At 51.8% G+C, this 15,755-nt stretch overlaps 2 protein-coding genes and 1 long non-coding RNA gene across 20 annotated transcripts in view; 2 read left to right on the plus strand and 1 right to left on the minus strand.

Moving 5' to 3' along the window:
• The window catches only part of ODAD1 (outer dynein arm docking complex subunit 1), a 46,455-nt gene extending 38,007 nt beyond the window's left edge, over positions 1 to 8,448 (minus strand). For 6 of the 17 annotated variants that reach the window (XM_079119427.1, XM_079119415.1, XM_079119425.1 and 3 more), the window contains exons 1-4: positions 7,254 to 7,418; positions 6,967 to 7,079; positions 5,710 to 5,809; positions 5,363 to 5,552 (exon numbers count right to left, since the gene is read on the minus strand). In XM_079119427.1, the coding sequence (XP_078975553.1) occupies positions 5,363 to 5,552; positions 5,710 to 5,809; positions 6,967 to 7,079; positions 7,254 to 7,255 (405 nt within the window). In that variant the 5' untranslated portion in view covers positions 7,256 to 7,418. Of the gene's footprint in view, positions 1 to 5,362; positions 5,553 to 5,709; positions 5,810 to 6,616; positions 6,936 to 6,966; positions 7,080 to 7,175; positions 7,195 to 7,253; positions 7,421 to 7,568; positions 7,682 to 8,429 lie in introns of those variants that run through there. The other 11 variants (XM_079119420.1, XM_079119418.1, XM_079119432.1 and 8 more) reach the window with 11 other exon arrangements.
• LOC306648945 overlaps positions 1 to 15,755 on the plus strand; it is a 440,075-nt gene that overhangs the window by 394,671 nt on the left and 29,649 nt on the right. The gene's annotated exons all lie outside the window — the stretch shown is intronic.
• On the plus strand, positions 10,989 to 14,623 carry EMP3 (epithelial membrane protein 3 (MAM blood group)). 2 transcript variants are annotated; one of them, XM_079119446.1, is made up of 5 exons: positions 10,989 to 11,145; positions 12,152 to 12,244; positions 12,485 to 12,587; positions 13,498 to 13,638; positions 14,408 to 14,623. In XM_079119446.1, the coding sequence occupies exons 2-5, from the start codon at positions 12,167 to 12,169 to the stop codon at positions 14,575 to 14,577; spliced, it is 492 nt and encodes a 163-aa protein (XP_078975572.1). In that variant the 5' UTR covers positions 10,989 to 11,145; positions 12,152 to 12,166; the 3' UTR covers positions 14,578 to 14,623. The 2 variants fall into 2 exon arrangements, with proteins under 2 accessions (XP_078975572.1, XP_078975573.1); XM_079119447.1 differs by lacking the exon at positions 10,989 to 11,145 and having other exon boundaries at positions 12,129 to 12,244.

Genomic DNA, 15,755 nt, shown 5'->3' on the forward strand with positions numbered 1-15,755 from the left:
AGCGACCAGCAGCACCCCAGAACCCAGAGGATGGGAGGGGACACGCCCTCACAGCCCTCAGGAAAACCAGCTCTGCTGACACCTCCAGCCTGGACTTCTGGTCTCTGCCCTGCGTCTGTCCTGTGAGCCACCCAGCCCTCCCTGTGGTTCCAGGGCTTCAGATCCAAACACAGCCCACCACCCTGCCCACCACGAGACCCAGGTCTGGACAACCACGGTAGCTGGCCCGGCGAGGGCCTGCGACAGAGCCGAGCCAACTGGGTCCTGTCCTGGCATTTTGGGGGAAGAGCATGAGATGGAAGGAGGGGACTGCTGCTGTCACCATCCCTGCCACAAACTGATCGCAGGAGAATGAGGCCAGCAGACTGAAGGCAAATCCCAGATGTGACAGCAGGAGCCCGATGACAGCAGGCCCTTGGGTCAGCTTGTCCTGAAACCAGCTCCCACCCAGCCGCCTCCTCTCTCTTCTGGTCTTCGCTGAGTGAGGTGTGCCACCTGAACTGTGGCTTCGGTGGGTCAGAGACCTTTGCTTTGCCTGTGTCTCTCACAGGGGAGAGTGACTCCTCTGTGCAGACTTCACAAATCGCTCAGTCCAGGTTCCCAGTTTGTGCTGTTATGGGTTGGATTGCGCCAAACACTCATGCCCAAAGTCCCACCCCCCACCTAAGAATGTGACCTTACCTGGAGACCTTTACAGAGGTCATCAAGCTAAAAGGAGGTCCTCAGGGTGGGTCCTAATCCCACCTGCCTGGGTCTTTATGAAAAGGGGAACCGTGACTATAGACGGGCGCACAGCAAGGGCGCCACATGAGGACGAAGCTGAGGGACCATTGAGAAGCCAGAGGACTCTTCAGATGGCCAGCAGCACCCCAGAACCCAGAGGAGGGGTGGGGACACGACCTCACAGCCCTCAGGAAAACCAGCTCTGCCGACACCTCAGGCCTGGACTTTTGGTCTCCGCACTGTGTCTGTCCTGTGAACCACCAACCAGAGGAACTCCACCATGCAGCCCGGTCAACTGGGGTCTGCACAGGACACACCTCAGGGCACTACAGCCACCTCCAAACTCCCCTTAGAGCATTCTACCTGCAAGAGGAAGACATCGACACTGGCCAGACACCACCTGCACCACTGGCTCAGGGCAACGTGCAGGCCCAACACCAGGTGAAGTCATTTTCCTTGCAGTGATGTCACACCTGTGTGACCCGGGTTTTCAACAGTTGGTGTGTTAAAAATAAAATTAAAACCCCCAAAATATTACCCTTGGGGGAAACTGAGCAAAGTGTACATGGGCTAGCTCTGCATTAGTTCTTACAGCTGCATATAAATCCACAATTATCCCCAACTCAATTTTCTACTAAAAATTTCTTTAAATATTCCATTCTTTTAAAAAACAGCAAGTCCATCAGTAGAGGAATGGATTTAGAAACCATGGTGTACATACACAATGGAGTTCTGCTCAGTCATGAAGAGGGCGAGGTCAGGGCATTTGCTGGTGAGTGGATGGAAATGGAGACCCTGGGCCGAGTGAAATAAGCAAGAGCCAGAAACTCAAAGGTGAAATGCTTTCTCTCACACGTGGAAGGATGGGAAGGATGAGGTGACGTAAAGGTGTGAGAAGGGCGGTGCAGACGAAGGAGTCCCAGAGGCAGCGTTGGGGGACAGGAAAGGGGAGGAAATGTGGAACGAATTCTTAGAAAACAATGTTACCTGCATAAATAGACACACCGCAGGGAATTTCACCTTACATACAAATAAAAAGAACCAACTAAAAATAAATAAGTAGATGAGTGAAAGGAAGTCTAGGAGAGTTGAAAAAGGAGACAGGGGATTGGGGGAGGATGGGAGAGGAAAGAGGGAGATGGTGAACTGAAACCAAATTCCACACATGTATGATTTTGTCAGAATGGACCCAACTACTATGTGTAACTGTCATACTCTAAAAATAAAAAAAAAAAAAACAAGTATCACACAATACAGAAGCAACGCAGAATCCCATGAGATCACCTGGGAATGAGGGTGGCAATGCTCAGTCTGACGTCAAGAATTTGAACAGCTATATAATATCCAAAGGCACACCATCCCGCTGGTACTTATGACTTTCTTTTGCAGGGGGTGGGGGGTGGAGCTGGGAATCGAGCCAGGGCCTTCCATGTACATGCTGGGCAAGTGCTCTACCACTGAGCCACAGCCCCAGCCCAAGAATGAAATACAAATTTTTAAAATTTATGTATATTGTTCTTACAAATGGTTTACATAAACAGGTTTCTAACTTGTCAGGACACAAACATAAGATTATGTTAAACTAGTTAAGAAATACAACTGTTAGCAGTACATACTGGGATCACCTGAGACAACTTAGAGAGCTGATTAATACATTTGCAGGAATTCTGTGAGCCAGTTGATAAACTGTTGGTAGTTAAACTACCCTTGTATTAGTTTTCTATCATTACAAAACCATATCAGTCATCTTTCTATTACTATAATGAAATGCCTAAGGAAATTAACTTAATAAGAAAAAAAGTTTGCTTAAATCACATTTCTGGAGGTTCTATTCCAAGATTGGGTGGCCCCATTGCTTTGGGCCTCTGGTGAGGCATTATATGGCAATAACAAAGGGTACATGTTGGACCAAACCAAACCATTATGAGCCAGGACAAGACACAGAGACCAAGGTCCCACAATCCCCTCAAGGGCACACCCAAAGGAAGAGGATCATTCAAAGGCACAGCTCATCAGGTTCACCTCTGAGTATATTCACACAGCCCAGATGGGAGTGTTGACCTGTGAAAATTAACAACCACTGCAGATTAAGGTGCTTTTTACCCCTACAGCCTACTTCCCTGAACACCTCTGACTGGTAGGGATTTCTCTAGGGGCTAAAAAAATTACTAAGAAATCAACAGAGTTTAGGACCCACTAGTTATTCTCCCAACATTACAAAACCCTCTTATAATTTTTTAAAATATTCATATTTCACATTTATATTCTTAATCCAAGTAGAATTGAGGTTTTTATACAGTGGGAGGTAGGAATTTTTAAACAGTTTTATTGAAGTGTAGCTGACATCTAGTAAAATTGCACAGATTTGCTGGGTGCTGTGGCACTCACCTGTAATCCCAGTGGCTCAGGAGGCTGAGGCAGGAGGATCATGAGTTCAAAGCCAGCCTCAGCAACTTAGCAAGGCCCTAAGCAATTCAGGGAGACCCTGTCTCACAATAAAAATAAAAAGGGCTGGAGATGTGGTTCAATGGTGAAGCTTCCCTGGGTTTAATCCCCAGTAACAACAACCAAAAAAAAAAAAAAACAGTAACAGATTAAAATTTTTTCAATTGACCCTTCAACATATAGTTTGAGAAATGCTAATTCAGAATCACCACTAGTAAAACTCTAACTGGAGACTACATTTTTCTTTGCCAGGAAATTTCTCCTCTGTTCTCTTGTTCTTGAATGATATTTCACTGACAGTCCTTTGACAGTTTTCTCCTTTGGCAAGGAAATTATAATCTTTCTTTCTTTTTCTTCTTTGTGTGTGTGTGTGGTACTTGGAACTGAACTCACTATTTTCTGTTTCTTTTAAGAAATAAGCTGTCTAGCTGAGCATGGCGGTGTATGGCTGTAATCCCAGCAAGTCGGAGGCTGAAATAGGAGAATCGTAAGTTGGAGCCCTCCCTCAGCAATTTAGCAAGGCCCTAAGCAACTTAGCAACACCCTTTCTCAAAATACAAAACAAAAAGGGCTGGGGATGTGGTTCAGTGGTAAAACGCCCCTAAGTTCATTCCCCAGTACCACAAAAGAAAGGAAGGGAGGAAGGAAGAAATCAGCTTTAGATCTAGCTATGGTTCCTCTGAAAGTTATCTTGTTTTATTTTCTGACCACTTTTACATTCTTTCTTGACCTTTTGAGGGACTGCCTGGGTCTCTACTGTGGGGACACCAACCCCTATCTGACCTACAGTTCTCCATAATCAGGTTTCTTAGGGCAAAAGAATCCACGGTATCAAAATGGCACATCATCCTGCTTGGACCTGACTCAACTGAGTTTCCATGGAAGAGGAAGGAAATCAACTGAAGCAGACCACACCCACTAAGCCACTGTTTTCCCAGGAACAGCCACAAGTCTAAAGTGAAAACCTGAATTCAGCTTCCAAAAGTCAGTCAATGATATGGAAGGCTGCTCAAACAGATGACTGACATTCAATGGAATAAAGCCATGAACATGTGACAGAGTAAGGGTCACCAAAGGCATCCACATCCTGATTCCTGTGATCTGTGAACATGTCGTTACCTTAAGCAGCCAAAAAGACTTTGTGATAAAGGTAAGGATCTGGAGATGGGAAAATTATCCTGGCTAAACCAGAGGGGCCAATTTGATCAGAGGATCCAAAAAAGTGAAAGGGGAGGCACGAGAGTCAGACAGAGTTAATGGCAAAAGCAGCAGTGAGGTGACACAGCCCAAGAAAGACGCAACAACCATGGCCAGCTTTGAAGGCAGAGGAAGGGGTCAGGAACCAAAGGATCCAGTGGACTCCAGGAGCTGAAAAGGTATGGAAACAGATTAACCCTGAAGCCTCCAGAAAATGCAGCCCTGACAACACCCTGATTTTGTCCCGGTAAGACCCCTCCGGACATCAGATTTTTAGAGCTGCCATCTTTTGTGGTCCTTGTTACAGCAGCAATAAGAAACTAACAGAGACCACTACACAGGAGCAACTTTCAAACTACCATTTGTGAGTCGATAATATGCCAGAAAACATTTGCTGTAGACAAACAATGCTCTTTAATCAAAAATAGATGAAAAAATAGCAGAATGAATCCCTCATAGAATGATGTAAATATTGGTGAAACTTTAGTTTCAGATATGGATGTGTGTGTTTATACCTATATGCATCTGGATGCATACAAAATGTATCACAATGAGTCATGGTCATAAAAACTTGAAAGAACACTAACCTAGAAAAATCACATTGTTTGCAAGGACAAATAGCAAGGTCTCAAAGTGACAGATTAGAAATCTCTCTAAATTCTACTGTATTCCACCATCCTCTTTTTGTAGATGAAAAAATGGGGGTCCAGAGAGGTGAAGGCTTTCCAGGGCCACACAGCGCTGATGTGGCAGAGCGGGGATTCCCAGGCAGGTCTGCTGATTCACGAGGTGAGCCTTTCCCAGTGAACTGCACCAGCCCCTCCCCCACCTTGAATGCCTGGGATTGTGCCAAGCACTGATCACCCACATTCTCAATGACCAAAACTCCATCAGGGAAATATTTTTGAAGATCCCATTTTTCAGAGGAGGAAGCTAAGGTTCAGAGAGGTTACACTGTGCCCTGGGTAGATCCACAGAGCCTGTGCTCAGCACCCACCTGCTTGTCCAGGGCCCTGGTCTGCTCCTGCAGCTCCTCCACCTTGGCCTGCGCCCGGGCCCTGCACTTCAGCAGGCGGTCCATGTTCTCCAGCCGCTCGCTGTCCCGCAGCCTCTTGACTTGGCTCTGGGCAATGCTGATCTGCATCTGGAGCTTGGCCCGCACCTGCTCCAGGTGCTGGATCTCCTCGCTACACAGGCAGGGAGCAGGAGGAGAGGCCATCAAGTGGACAGAGCTCAGCATCTCTAAAGGACAACCCTCTGCTCCAGTCCTCCCCGCTCAGCCCAGGAGCCAGGGCCAGCCCTTTTTCTACTCTCCTCCAGCCCAGGCCCAGGTGCTCAGCTCACAGTTGCTTGTTGATGCGCTGGTGGACTTCCTTGCTGTAGATCCGCCTTTCCCCTTCCATCACCTTGCACTGTCGCTGCAACCTGCTCAGCTCCCAGTCCACTGAGGGTGGAACCAGGCAAGGGACTTAATAGGGATGGGGGCCACCAACCCCCTTCTCCCCATGACCTGGAATCCTGGTCCCTTTGGGGTCTCACAAACTACAGATGAACTGCGACCCAGCCCCCAACACCTCACTAGGACTACATCTCAGTCCCTGCACCCCTCCAGCTTCCCTGTCCAGTCCCACTCCCCCTACCCCAAGCTATACTCGGTCTTTCCCCTAAACCCACTCCACCTGGAGTTTGGGCACATATCTGTCTACCCACTAGAGGGCGCTCCTGGAACACCTCTTGGTCCTCTGGAACCTGGAGCATCGACGTGGGACTTGAGAAAGCTCTGGCTCCATCCTCCCCTTCAGCAAGGACCACAGCAGCCCTCCGCCCCATTCTCCTGCCGCCTCACTCCCTCCGCCGGTCCCCTAGGCTCGCTTCATCCCTTCCAGCCTGAACCATCACCCAGTCTCCTCCACAGCCTCCATTTACAGTCTCCAGGGTCCTTCTACACTCAGAGTAGACACTGACCTTCCATGCTCGAGAGACTCCCCAGGCACAGTATGCACACAGGACAATGTCCCAGCTCCTCAGCCTGGCCTTCAAGGCCCCACATAACCTGACCCTGCCCATCTCTCCAGTCTTGGCCACCACCTCCCCACCTCCCAAGACCCAGTGGTTCACCAGGCGCACTTCTGACCCCACAGATATTTGACAATATCTGGACACATTTTTATTGCTACAACTTGGGCTGGGTGTGCTACTGACATCTCATGAAGAGAAGCCAGGGATGGCTGCTAGGAATCCTACAACGCACAGGATATTCCTGACGACGAAGAACTCTCCCACTCCAGGTGTCAACAGTTCCAAGAGAAATCCTACTTCGGGCACCTGCTGTTCTCTCTGCAGAAACAGCCTTCCCTGCCTTCTTCCCAGAGCAATTCTTGGGAGAAGTTCTGGGCCCCACTCAAATTTCTGCTGCTGCCAGTGTTCCTGACGCACCCCTCAGCTCAGGTCCGCCCACCCCCCATCTGCGGGGCGCCACGTCCAGTCGCACGCATGCCTGTTGCCCACTAGAGGGCGCTCCCGGAGCTCGACCCGGGACCGGGAACTTAGCAAAGCTAAGGACAGGAAAAAGATAAGCGGAAAAAAGAATGTATGAATTACTCATTCCCTCCAAGAAGGACTCGCTTCCATCCTCCGAGCGATTGCTCTTTGCTGAGAGTTCCAAAGGCATCTTGGCCAAAGAGGGCGGGGGTCCTGTCGGAATTGACGAGAGCCTTCAGAAAGCCGGCAGTTCAGGGAGGGGAGGAGAACGGAGGGAGAATTGCCAGGGACTGGGCTTTAGAAGAGGAAGACACTACAACCACTCTGACCTCTCTGAGTCTCAGTTCCTCCCAGGGTACTTCTCTCAGGCTGGGACCCCACACCCCTCCTGACCTCCCATCTCGCACATTCTAGGACTTGCGTGCAAGGAGACAGATCCCGTGAGCTGTCGGTATCTCCGAGGACAGGGCTGTCTGATAGAGGAGGGGGAGCCCCAGCCCTACCTGCTGGAGTGCCTGACCTGTGTCCTTAGTGCTCTAAGCTCACAGTTGTGATCACTGTTGTGATCTGGTTACTGGGGAGATAAAGGACCAATGAGGCCAGAGGACAGCGTCCGGGGAGGGACCAAGGTAGCGGGGGAGAAGCTGGGAAGGAAAGGCGGAGGAGGGGCAGAGGTGGCGGCAAGTGAAAGACTCGTGGGACTCTGGGGGGCTTAGACTGACCGGCTGCAGGGCCTGCGAGGGCGGGGCTGGGAGAGTCAGGGAGGTGTGGGACCCAGGTGGTCCCGGTCTTCAGGGTTGCTGAGGGGAGGAGCAACGGCACCTGTAAAAGGTGGGGCTGCCTGGGCCTGACCGGGAAGAACCAGGGACCTGTAAAGGGCGGGGTAAGGGGAGGAACCAGGGACCAGTAAATGGCGGGGTGAGGGGAGGAGCCAGGGACCTCCTGTAAAGGGCGGGGCGAGGGAAGGAGCCAGGGACCTGTAAAGGGCGGGGTGAGGGGAGGAGCCAGGGACCTGTAAAGGGCGGGGTGAGGGGAGGAGCCAGGAACCTGTAAAGGGCGGGGTGGGGAGGAAGAACCAAGGACTTGCGACGGGCGGGGATGGGTGGTATTTAAGGGGAGGGGCTGCACTCAAGCACTGGAGGGGCGGATCCCGAGAGGCGGCCTAAGTGTCCTGCGAAAACGTGGGAGGGGCGGGCTACACGGGAGGCGCTAGAACCCGGAGGGCCCTTGGGAGGTCGGGACGGTCTGTGTTGGGGTTGTGAGGATCTGAGGAGTGTCGCGGGCCTGTGAGCGGCAGGCTGTGTGTTTCCGGGAGGGAGAGGCAATAGTGGAAAGATCCTAGAGAGAAACGTCTGGAAGGCTTTAGGCTAGCCCGAGGTCCTTTAGGACCGGTCGGAGAAACACGTGCCTCAGGCTGATTAAGGCCACGTTATTTTGAGACTTCATTAGCAAGGAGGCTGTTCCAAAGCCGGGAGTTGTAGCGGGACGAGCGCTCACCGCTGCCTCTGGTCCTCGCCGAAGCTCGCTACGCATGCGCGGCCAACGGCTTCCAAAGAAGCCGCCAAAAGCCCTTGGCCACTTACCGAGTCTGCGCACTGGGAGGCGGAAGTGGGCGGGACCTCGGCGCAGCCGCCGTTGCACCCTCTGGCCACGCCCCTTCTTAGTCACACCCACTTTCCACAGGACACGCCCCCTCCACGCCAGCTATGCCCACGTGGGCCTCCCTCGCTGGCGGCCAGTGGGCGCCTCTCCCTGCAGGCTGGGTGTGCCTGACGCTGCGGTTTCCTGTGGGAGGAAGCAACTCGCGGACGCTCAGCTCAGCTTGTATCCTCAGAGGCCCGGGAGAGGGAGATCCCGCCACCGCCCTCGCCCTCGCGTCCGAGTTCTCGCCTTCCACAGAGGCCCACCTTCCCTCACCCCCAAAACACCCTCCAGCGTACCTAAGTCTGGCTCTGATCCAATCCTGCGAACCTGGCTCAGCGTGTGAGGGGTGTTCTCACGGCCACAGCTCAATTTACATCTTCCTGGTCCCTGATCCCCTACTCCTCCCAAGGCTGGAGTTCGCGCCCCCCTGCACTCCCAGAGGAGCACAAGACACCCTCCTCCAGCCCATAAGTTTTCCTTCAGTGACCTAGACTTTTAAACTTCCTTGAGGAGAGTTCAGTCCTGGTCTCTGTCCTCAGCAATTTAAGTTTGGGACTACTTATTTCCCTCCCCGAAAGATTCTCATTTTTGGATTCCAGACTTTAGCCCTGGGACCCAATGGACCCCCAAAATTTGCAATTCATCGACTTGGAGACTGAGGCAGGAAGATCACAAATTCAAATCCAGCCTCAGCAATTTGGCAAGGCTCAAAGCAACTGTCTTAAAATTAAAAAGATAAAGTAAAAAGGGCCGGGATATAGCTCAGTGGTTAAGCACCCCTGGGTCAGTCCTGGTTATCAAGAAAATAAAATAATTGTGTCCCTGGACCCTGAATCAGGGTCCAATGTCTGATGTAAGTAGCACATAGAATTATAGTGCCTACTCTTAAGAACTACACTATGATGGATTTACTATCATCCCTATTTTACAGATGAAGAAACAGGTGGGGAGAAGTTATAGTAACTTGCCCAGAATGAGTACAACGACTTGGACTTGGATCCAACCACTCTGGCTCTAGAGTCTGTGTTATACTAGTACCCTAGCCTGTGGGTCTGTCAGATACCCACCCAGTCACTGAATTATAAATCCCTTATCCCCTCAGGGAGCCCAAATCAGGACACCCAGCTCTGGCCCCATCAGATACCTAGACATCTCAGCATCCATTCCCCAACACTCAATTCATTAGGACCCTGACACCTGGTCCCCTTCAAAGAGATCCAGGTCCATAGTAGTAATCACCCCCACACACCCTAAATCAGTATCCCAAGAGTAGACAATAATAATAGTTAACATTAAGTCCCTGGTGCCAGAGTTCTGTTAAAGCCCTCTAGTGGCTTCCCACTGCACATAGAATAAAATCCAAACTCCTCCCTGGGTCTTCAAGGGCACCCTTTGATTCCCTTCCCACCACTCCCTCTGGCTTCCTTTGCTCCAGCCACACTGGCCCTTCTGTCTGCTGTCCAAACAGCCGGAGCTTGTTCTTAAAGTTTTTGTACTTCTGTTTCTCCACAGCACTCAAATGATTCCTGTCTTTGGGGTCTCAGATAGTGTCGCCTCCTCCAAGATGCCTTCCCTGATTACCTGTTTCAAATAGCCTCCCCCCACCCAGTCATTATCTCCATTGCTCAATTTCCTTCAAAGCACTTATCACTGTCAAATTTGTCTTCCTCACCAATATGTTTCTTTTTATTGCCCATCTCCCTCTGCTAGAAGACAAACTCCATGGCCGTTTATGTCTGCTTTCTTTATCGCTGATTTCTGCTTCACAGTGTCCCTTCAATAAATGTTTGATGAAGAAAGAAATGTCTCCAGTGTGTCAATCTCAAGTATGTCTCAAGTCTGGTGTTGCCTTATTCATTCAGAACTAGCAGAATTATTGTTATAAGCTTATTAGTTATTGTCAGAATAATGATTCCCACTACATAGATTAGGAAACTGAGGCTCAGAGAAATGAAATAATTGGCCCAAGTTCACCCATTCAGGAAATGATGGCACTGGGACTCTTAACTTCCACCCCACCTTTGCAGAGTTTCACAAGGGTTCCTCTGACCCTCACCACCAGTCCCAAGCCCAATCCCTGTCACAGGAATCGCTTCCTTCCAGAGATTCCTGTCCTCCCACTATCCAGCCCCAAAATCCATCAAGGAAAGCAGACATCCGATCCCAGCACAAGACCCAGTCTAGCTGGCCTGAGAATCGGACCCTCCTACCCCTGTTGCCTGCCCCGAGGACCCGAGGCAGGATCGAGGATCTCGATCCTGGGAGGGAGCCCCGGACGATGCCTGTCTGGGGGCACTGGGTGGGGGCCCAGAGAATGAGAAACCAATTGCCTGGACCCTCCCACTGGCTGCAGACCTCAGCTGGGTGCGGTGAGGGTGGGTATAAAAGGGTCAGTATATATTGAGAGGAACAGAGAAGAAAGAGACAGAGACAGAAGAGAGAGAGGCCCAGGCAGTGAGAGGAAGAAGGAGAAAGAGAAAGAGAGAGAGGGGTGGGGAGAAGGAGGGAACCCGACGGAGGGGAAAGCGAGGGAGGGAGGGAGGCGGCGAGGGAGGCGGGGGCCTCGAGAGGGTGGAAGGAGGGAGGAGAAGGGCGGGGCACGGAGGCCCGAGCAAGGGACGAGACTCCAACTCTTGACTTTTTCCGCGGCTCTCGGTAAGTTTCCAGTCCGTTATTCGGGATGGGATTTATTTATTTACTTGGGAGCGCAGCAGGTTGGGAAAGACACCCCCAGGATGGGAAAGACCCCGCTTCTCGGTGCCCCCACCCCGCCGTGGATACCCTTGTAATTTAAGAAGCGTTTCAGCACTTGGGGTAGAGATCCAGGAAGGGGTGGGGCCGGCATGAATTTTGGGGTCCCAGTAGAGTCCCGGACAGGAAAGCATCGTGCAGTTTCTCCCCAGGACTTCACTCTCTCCCAAGGGCCCCGAGATCAAGAGGTGCGCGTGAACACCTCCAGTCTGAGGACCCTCCAGGCCCCCATTTCTGGATATTGAAATGAGCTGGGAGGCTGTTCCTTCCTCTCCAGCCTCACCTTCCCAACCCATCTCATCCATCTCCCCAAGAAGGTGTCTGGCAGGAGGGTGGGGTGAGGACCTCGTGGACATAGCCAGGGGCTGGGGTTTCCCTGGTGCTTAGAGGCAGAGGGGTGGATGAGTCACCAGATGAGTCACCCGGCCCCCCTCCTCCCCCACCCCAGGAGGGGAGTGGTGTGAGTCAAGGATGCCTGTCTCCTAGCTCCTGATAAATGGGGGAGTGGGTGTCAACTTGAATTTTCATATGCTGACCCATATGTCCCCAGGGACAGGGATCTGAGAAAACAGGGGCCACATTGCTGGTCCTACTCATTCCAGCACCCAGGATCTGAACTCTTAGCAATCTCCAGCCCTGTCGGAAGGCACTAGTACAGAACTCAACTTCCTCCTCCCTGAGGAGTCCAGGCCCAGCCTCCTCCCTCAGACCCAAGGGTCCAGCCCCAGCCCTCCTCCCTCAGATCCAGGGGTCCAGGCCCAGCCTCCTCCCTCAGACCCAGGGGTCCAGGCCCAGCCTCCTCCCTCAGACCCAGGGGTCCAGGCCCAGCCTCCTCCCTTGGGATTGGAGTAGCCCACCCACCTTGGTGCCAACCTCCAGAGCCTCCATCTCCTGACTACCCACTCCCCAGGCTCCCATCACAGCCATGTCGCTCCTCCTGCTGGTGGTCTCTGCCCTTCACATCCTCATTCTCATCCTGCTTTTTGTAGCAACTTTGGACAAGGTAAGCTTTCTTGGAGGCGGAGCCTCCCGCTCCCCTGCAGGCAGGCCACACCCCTCCTCTAAAAACCACTCTGGCGCTACCCCCTTTTTCTAGTCCCCACCCCCTCTCCTACTCGCTCTGTGCCCTCCCTGTGCCCGCTGTTCACACCTTGCTCCGTGTCTAACCTTTCCTACAGTCTTCCTGACCCTGCGCATCTTCCCTTCCTAACTCCTGACTCCGCCCTTTCTCTCTCCATCCCAGTCTTGGTGGACTCTCCCGGGAAAGGAGTCCCTGAACCTCTGGTATGACTGCACGTGGAACAACGGCACCAAAACCTGGGCCTGCAGTAACGTTAGTGAGAATGGTAAGGACCGAGGGGTGGGGACTAGTCTACAAAAGGGTAGGGGAAACCCCAAGTCTCCTCCCAACTCTGGGACAGAGTTGAGAACCCCAAAGTTTGGGCAGGCCGCGGGCCGGGAGGCTGAGTGGGTGGGGCTGATGTGGCCACAGCGGTCTGGAGAGCAGACCCCATTGCTACTGTTCTAAAGAGGTTGGGCTAAAAGCCCCGCTCCTAATGACTCGGAAGGGTGAAGACCACATGCTGTAAGTTTAGGAAACATGGAGAAAGTTCCAAAGTTTTAAGGAGATAGAGATGGTGTCCTGAGTGGAGCATGGGAACAATTTGTCCAAGTTCCAAGGGGGTGGAACATTAAGTCTCTTAAAGGGTGGGACCACAGGAACCCGAGTTCCAAAGGAATGAAGCTTCATCCGTCTAAAAGCGAAAGAAGTGGGGATGTGGCTCAGTGGTGGAGGCTTGCCTAGCCTGCTAGAGGCCCTGGGTCCCAGCACCAGCACCAGGGGAAAAAAAAAAAGTTAAATGCTTTTCCCCTAAGATCAAAGCAAATGGTTTGCCCTCATTTCTATTCAGTGTTGTACTGGAGGTAACCAAGGCAAGAAAAAGAAATGAAAGGAATTAGTAAAAAGCATCTCACTGGGAATGTGGCTCAGTGGTAGAGCACCTGAGTAGTAAAAAGCATCTCTATTCCTAGTAGACATGTTTGTTTGTGTAGAAAAATCCGTTTAAATTCTGCGAAGCAACCACTAGAATTGATAAGGGAATTTAGCAAGGTCACAGGGCTCAAGGTCATGTGACTATACTAAGTATCTAAACTTGCATGGCTCTAAATGGGGGAGGGGGATGGAGGAAGGGACAGGGCAAATGATGAGCAAACAGAAGGTGGGACCAGGACTTCCACCTCTCTCTCCTCCTGCAGGCTGGCTGAAGGCGGTGCAGGTGCTCATGGTGCTTTCCCTCATCCTCTGCTGTCTGTCCTTCATCCTGTTCATGTTCCAGCTCTACACCATGCGGAGAGGAGGGCTCTTCTATGCCACTGGCCTCTGTCAGCTTTGTACCAGTAAGCGTCCCCATCCCCCCACTGGGGCATTGAGGGGAAGGCTGGGGAGTGTCAGGATGCCTGAGGTCCAAGGACATCTAGTGAAAGAAAACAATGTCCAACATTTGGAGAACCACCTGAAGCGTCCCAGTGAACTACCTCTCTGCCCCGAGGGGCTGATGGGAGTTGTAGTTCTCAGTGTTTTGCCCTGAGTCATGGGGGAGCTGGCATGAGGTAATTTAGGGTTTCAAGGAGTCAGAGGATGGGTAAATAATTTGGGTCCCAGGAATGAGGTATTGCTAATGAATACCCCAAAGGGGAGCTGGAGATCACAATGGTAATGGGATTTCAGCAAGCTGTTATCTCTGGTGTAACTACTCTTATGTCAGACACTTAAGGGAGTTTTATTTACTTTTTTTTTACATGTCAGGTGCAAAGAGTTAAGTTAATCATAAGCCCTGGCTTTGAAAACATTATCTTTCTCAGTTCATGCAAAGCCCCTCTCTGGTTTTATTAATTCATTGTTGTATGCTAAGGTTGTAAAACACACACTCAAAAAATTCCATGGCTGGATGAAGAGACGGACAGATGGACGTCATTGTCTCATACTACAGAGAAGCAAATAGGAGCCACAGATGAAATTAGTTCTCAAGGCCCCTCAGTAGCTCCACTGCCTGTCGCTGGGGGAGAGAACCACCACCCCGGCAGGCGGCAGGCGGGGGTTCACCCATTCCCTGGCAGATGTGAAGCATCATCTGCCGGCACAACGCGGCGCCCCCTCTTCCCACAGGTGTGGCAGTGTTCACTGGGGCCCTGATCTACGCCATTCACGCCGAGGAGATCCTGGCCAAGCATCCCCGCGGAGGCAGCTTCGGCTACTGCTTCGCCCTGGCCTGGGTAGCCTTCCCCCTCGCCCTGGTCAGCGGCATCATCTACATCCACCTGCGGAAGCGGGAGTGAGCACCGCCCGGAAGCCCCCATGAGTAATAAAATTGTTTAAACATGGGCCCTTCCCTCCCTCCTTTCTTCCTAACTCCTCCAGGGACCCAGGTGCACACGACTGCCCTCCTGAACCAGGGCAGACCCACCTCCAGCCACTCCACCCTCAGAATGCCCATCTCCCAGCCCACAGCCCCTTCCTCCCTGGGAACGAGCTCCCTTATGCTCCCACAGACTCAAAAGCTGGGTCCTCCCCTCTCAGGCCCAGACTCCTAAGGAGCACCTGAGTTCAGACCTTCAGGCACTTCCAGGAAGAACCAGCAGTCTGAGTCCCAGCAAACCCTGTCAGAAATCAGAAACCTGGAGTGTCTGTTCTCTCTGCTTGCTCAAGCTTCTGTCACCTGGTGCTCAGTCTCTGCAGGCCACACATGCTCCTTCTAAACTGGTGTTTTTTTTTTTTTTTTTTTTTTTTTTTTTTTGGTACCAGGTATTGAACTCTGGGGCACTTAACCACTGGGCCACATCCCCACCCCTGTTTTGTATTTTATTTAGAGACAGTGTTTCACTGAGTTGCTTAGCACCTTGCCAGTGCTGAGGTTGGCTTTGAACTCTCCATCCTCTTGCCTCAGCCTGCTGAGCTGCTGGGATTACAGGCGTGCACCACCACATCTGGCTAAACTGTTGATCTTTTTTTATCCTCTCTGAACCTCCCTCTGGGAAGAGTTTTTATTTTTCCCTGTTGGAAATCTGTCTTCCTCTTCTCTCTAGGGCCCAATACTTCCTCCCCATCCCCAAAGACTACCCTAGCCCTTAACACCTTAGTAAATACTACAGGGCATGCCCCACAGCATGCTGACCTAGTCCCACAGCAGGACACTGGCATGGACTGGACTTCACAGGCCCCGTTCCCCCTGTCTATGGGATCAATCTGCACAACTGCACTTGGCACCCTATCTCCCCTATTCATGAGACCCAGACTCAAACCACGCCTTCTCCTCAGGAATCAGGTCTCTCCAAGATCCTCTTCTGTACCCACAGACATTCTGTTTCAACCAGCACAAATCCAGCCTCTAAGGCTCTCCTCTCTGTTGGGGAACCGTCGCACGCACTAGTACCCCCAAGACCCAGAATCCCCTCTTTCCGGGATTCTGATACAGCCCCTCCCTCCCAACTCCTGTAGCCACCCTACTCAGCCAGAC

This window comes from Sciurus vulgaris (genome assembly GCF_902686455.1).
Source record: "Sciurus vulgaris genome assembly, chromosome: 17".
In the NCBI taxonomy this organism is placed as follows: domain Eukaryota; kingdom Metazoa; phylum Chordata; class Mammalia; order Rodentia; family Sciuridae; genus Sciurus; species Sciurus vulgaris.

Excerpts from the sequence above, each read along its gene's own strand:
- EMP3 (XM_079119446.1), top strand. The coding sequence starts at position 12,167 with ATGTCGCTCCTCCTGCTGGTGGTCTCTGCCCTTCACATCCTCATTCTC. Across the intron at positions 12,245-12,484 it reads TTGTAGCAACTTTGGACAAG|TCTTGGTGGACTCTCCCGGG; the intron begins GTAAGCTTTCTT and ends TCTCCATCCCAG. Across the intron at positions 13,639-14,407 it reads CCTCTGTCAGCTTTGTACCA|GTGTGGCAGTGTTCACTGGG; the intron begins GTAAGCGTCCCC and ends CTCTTCCCACAG.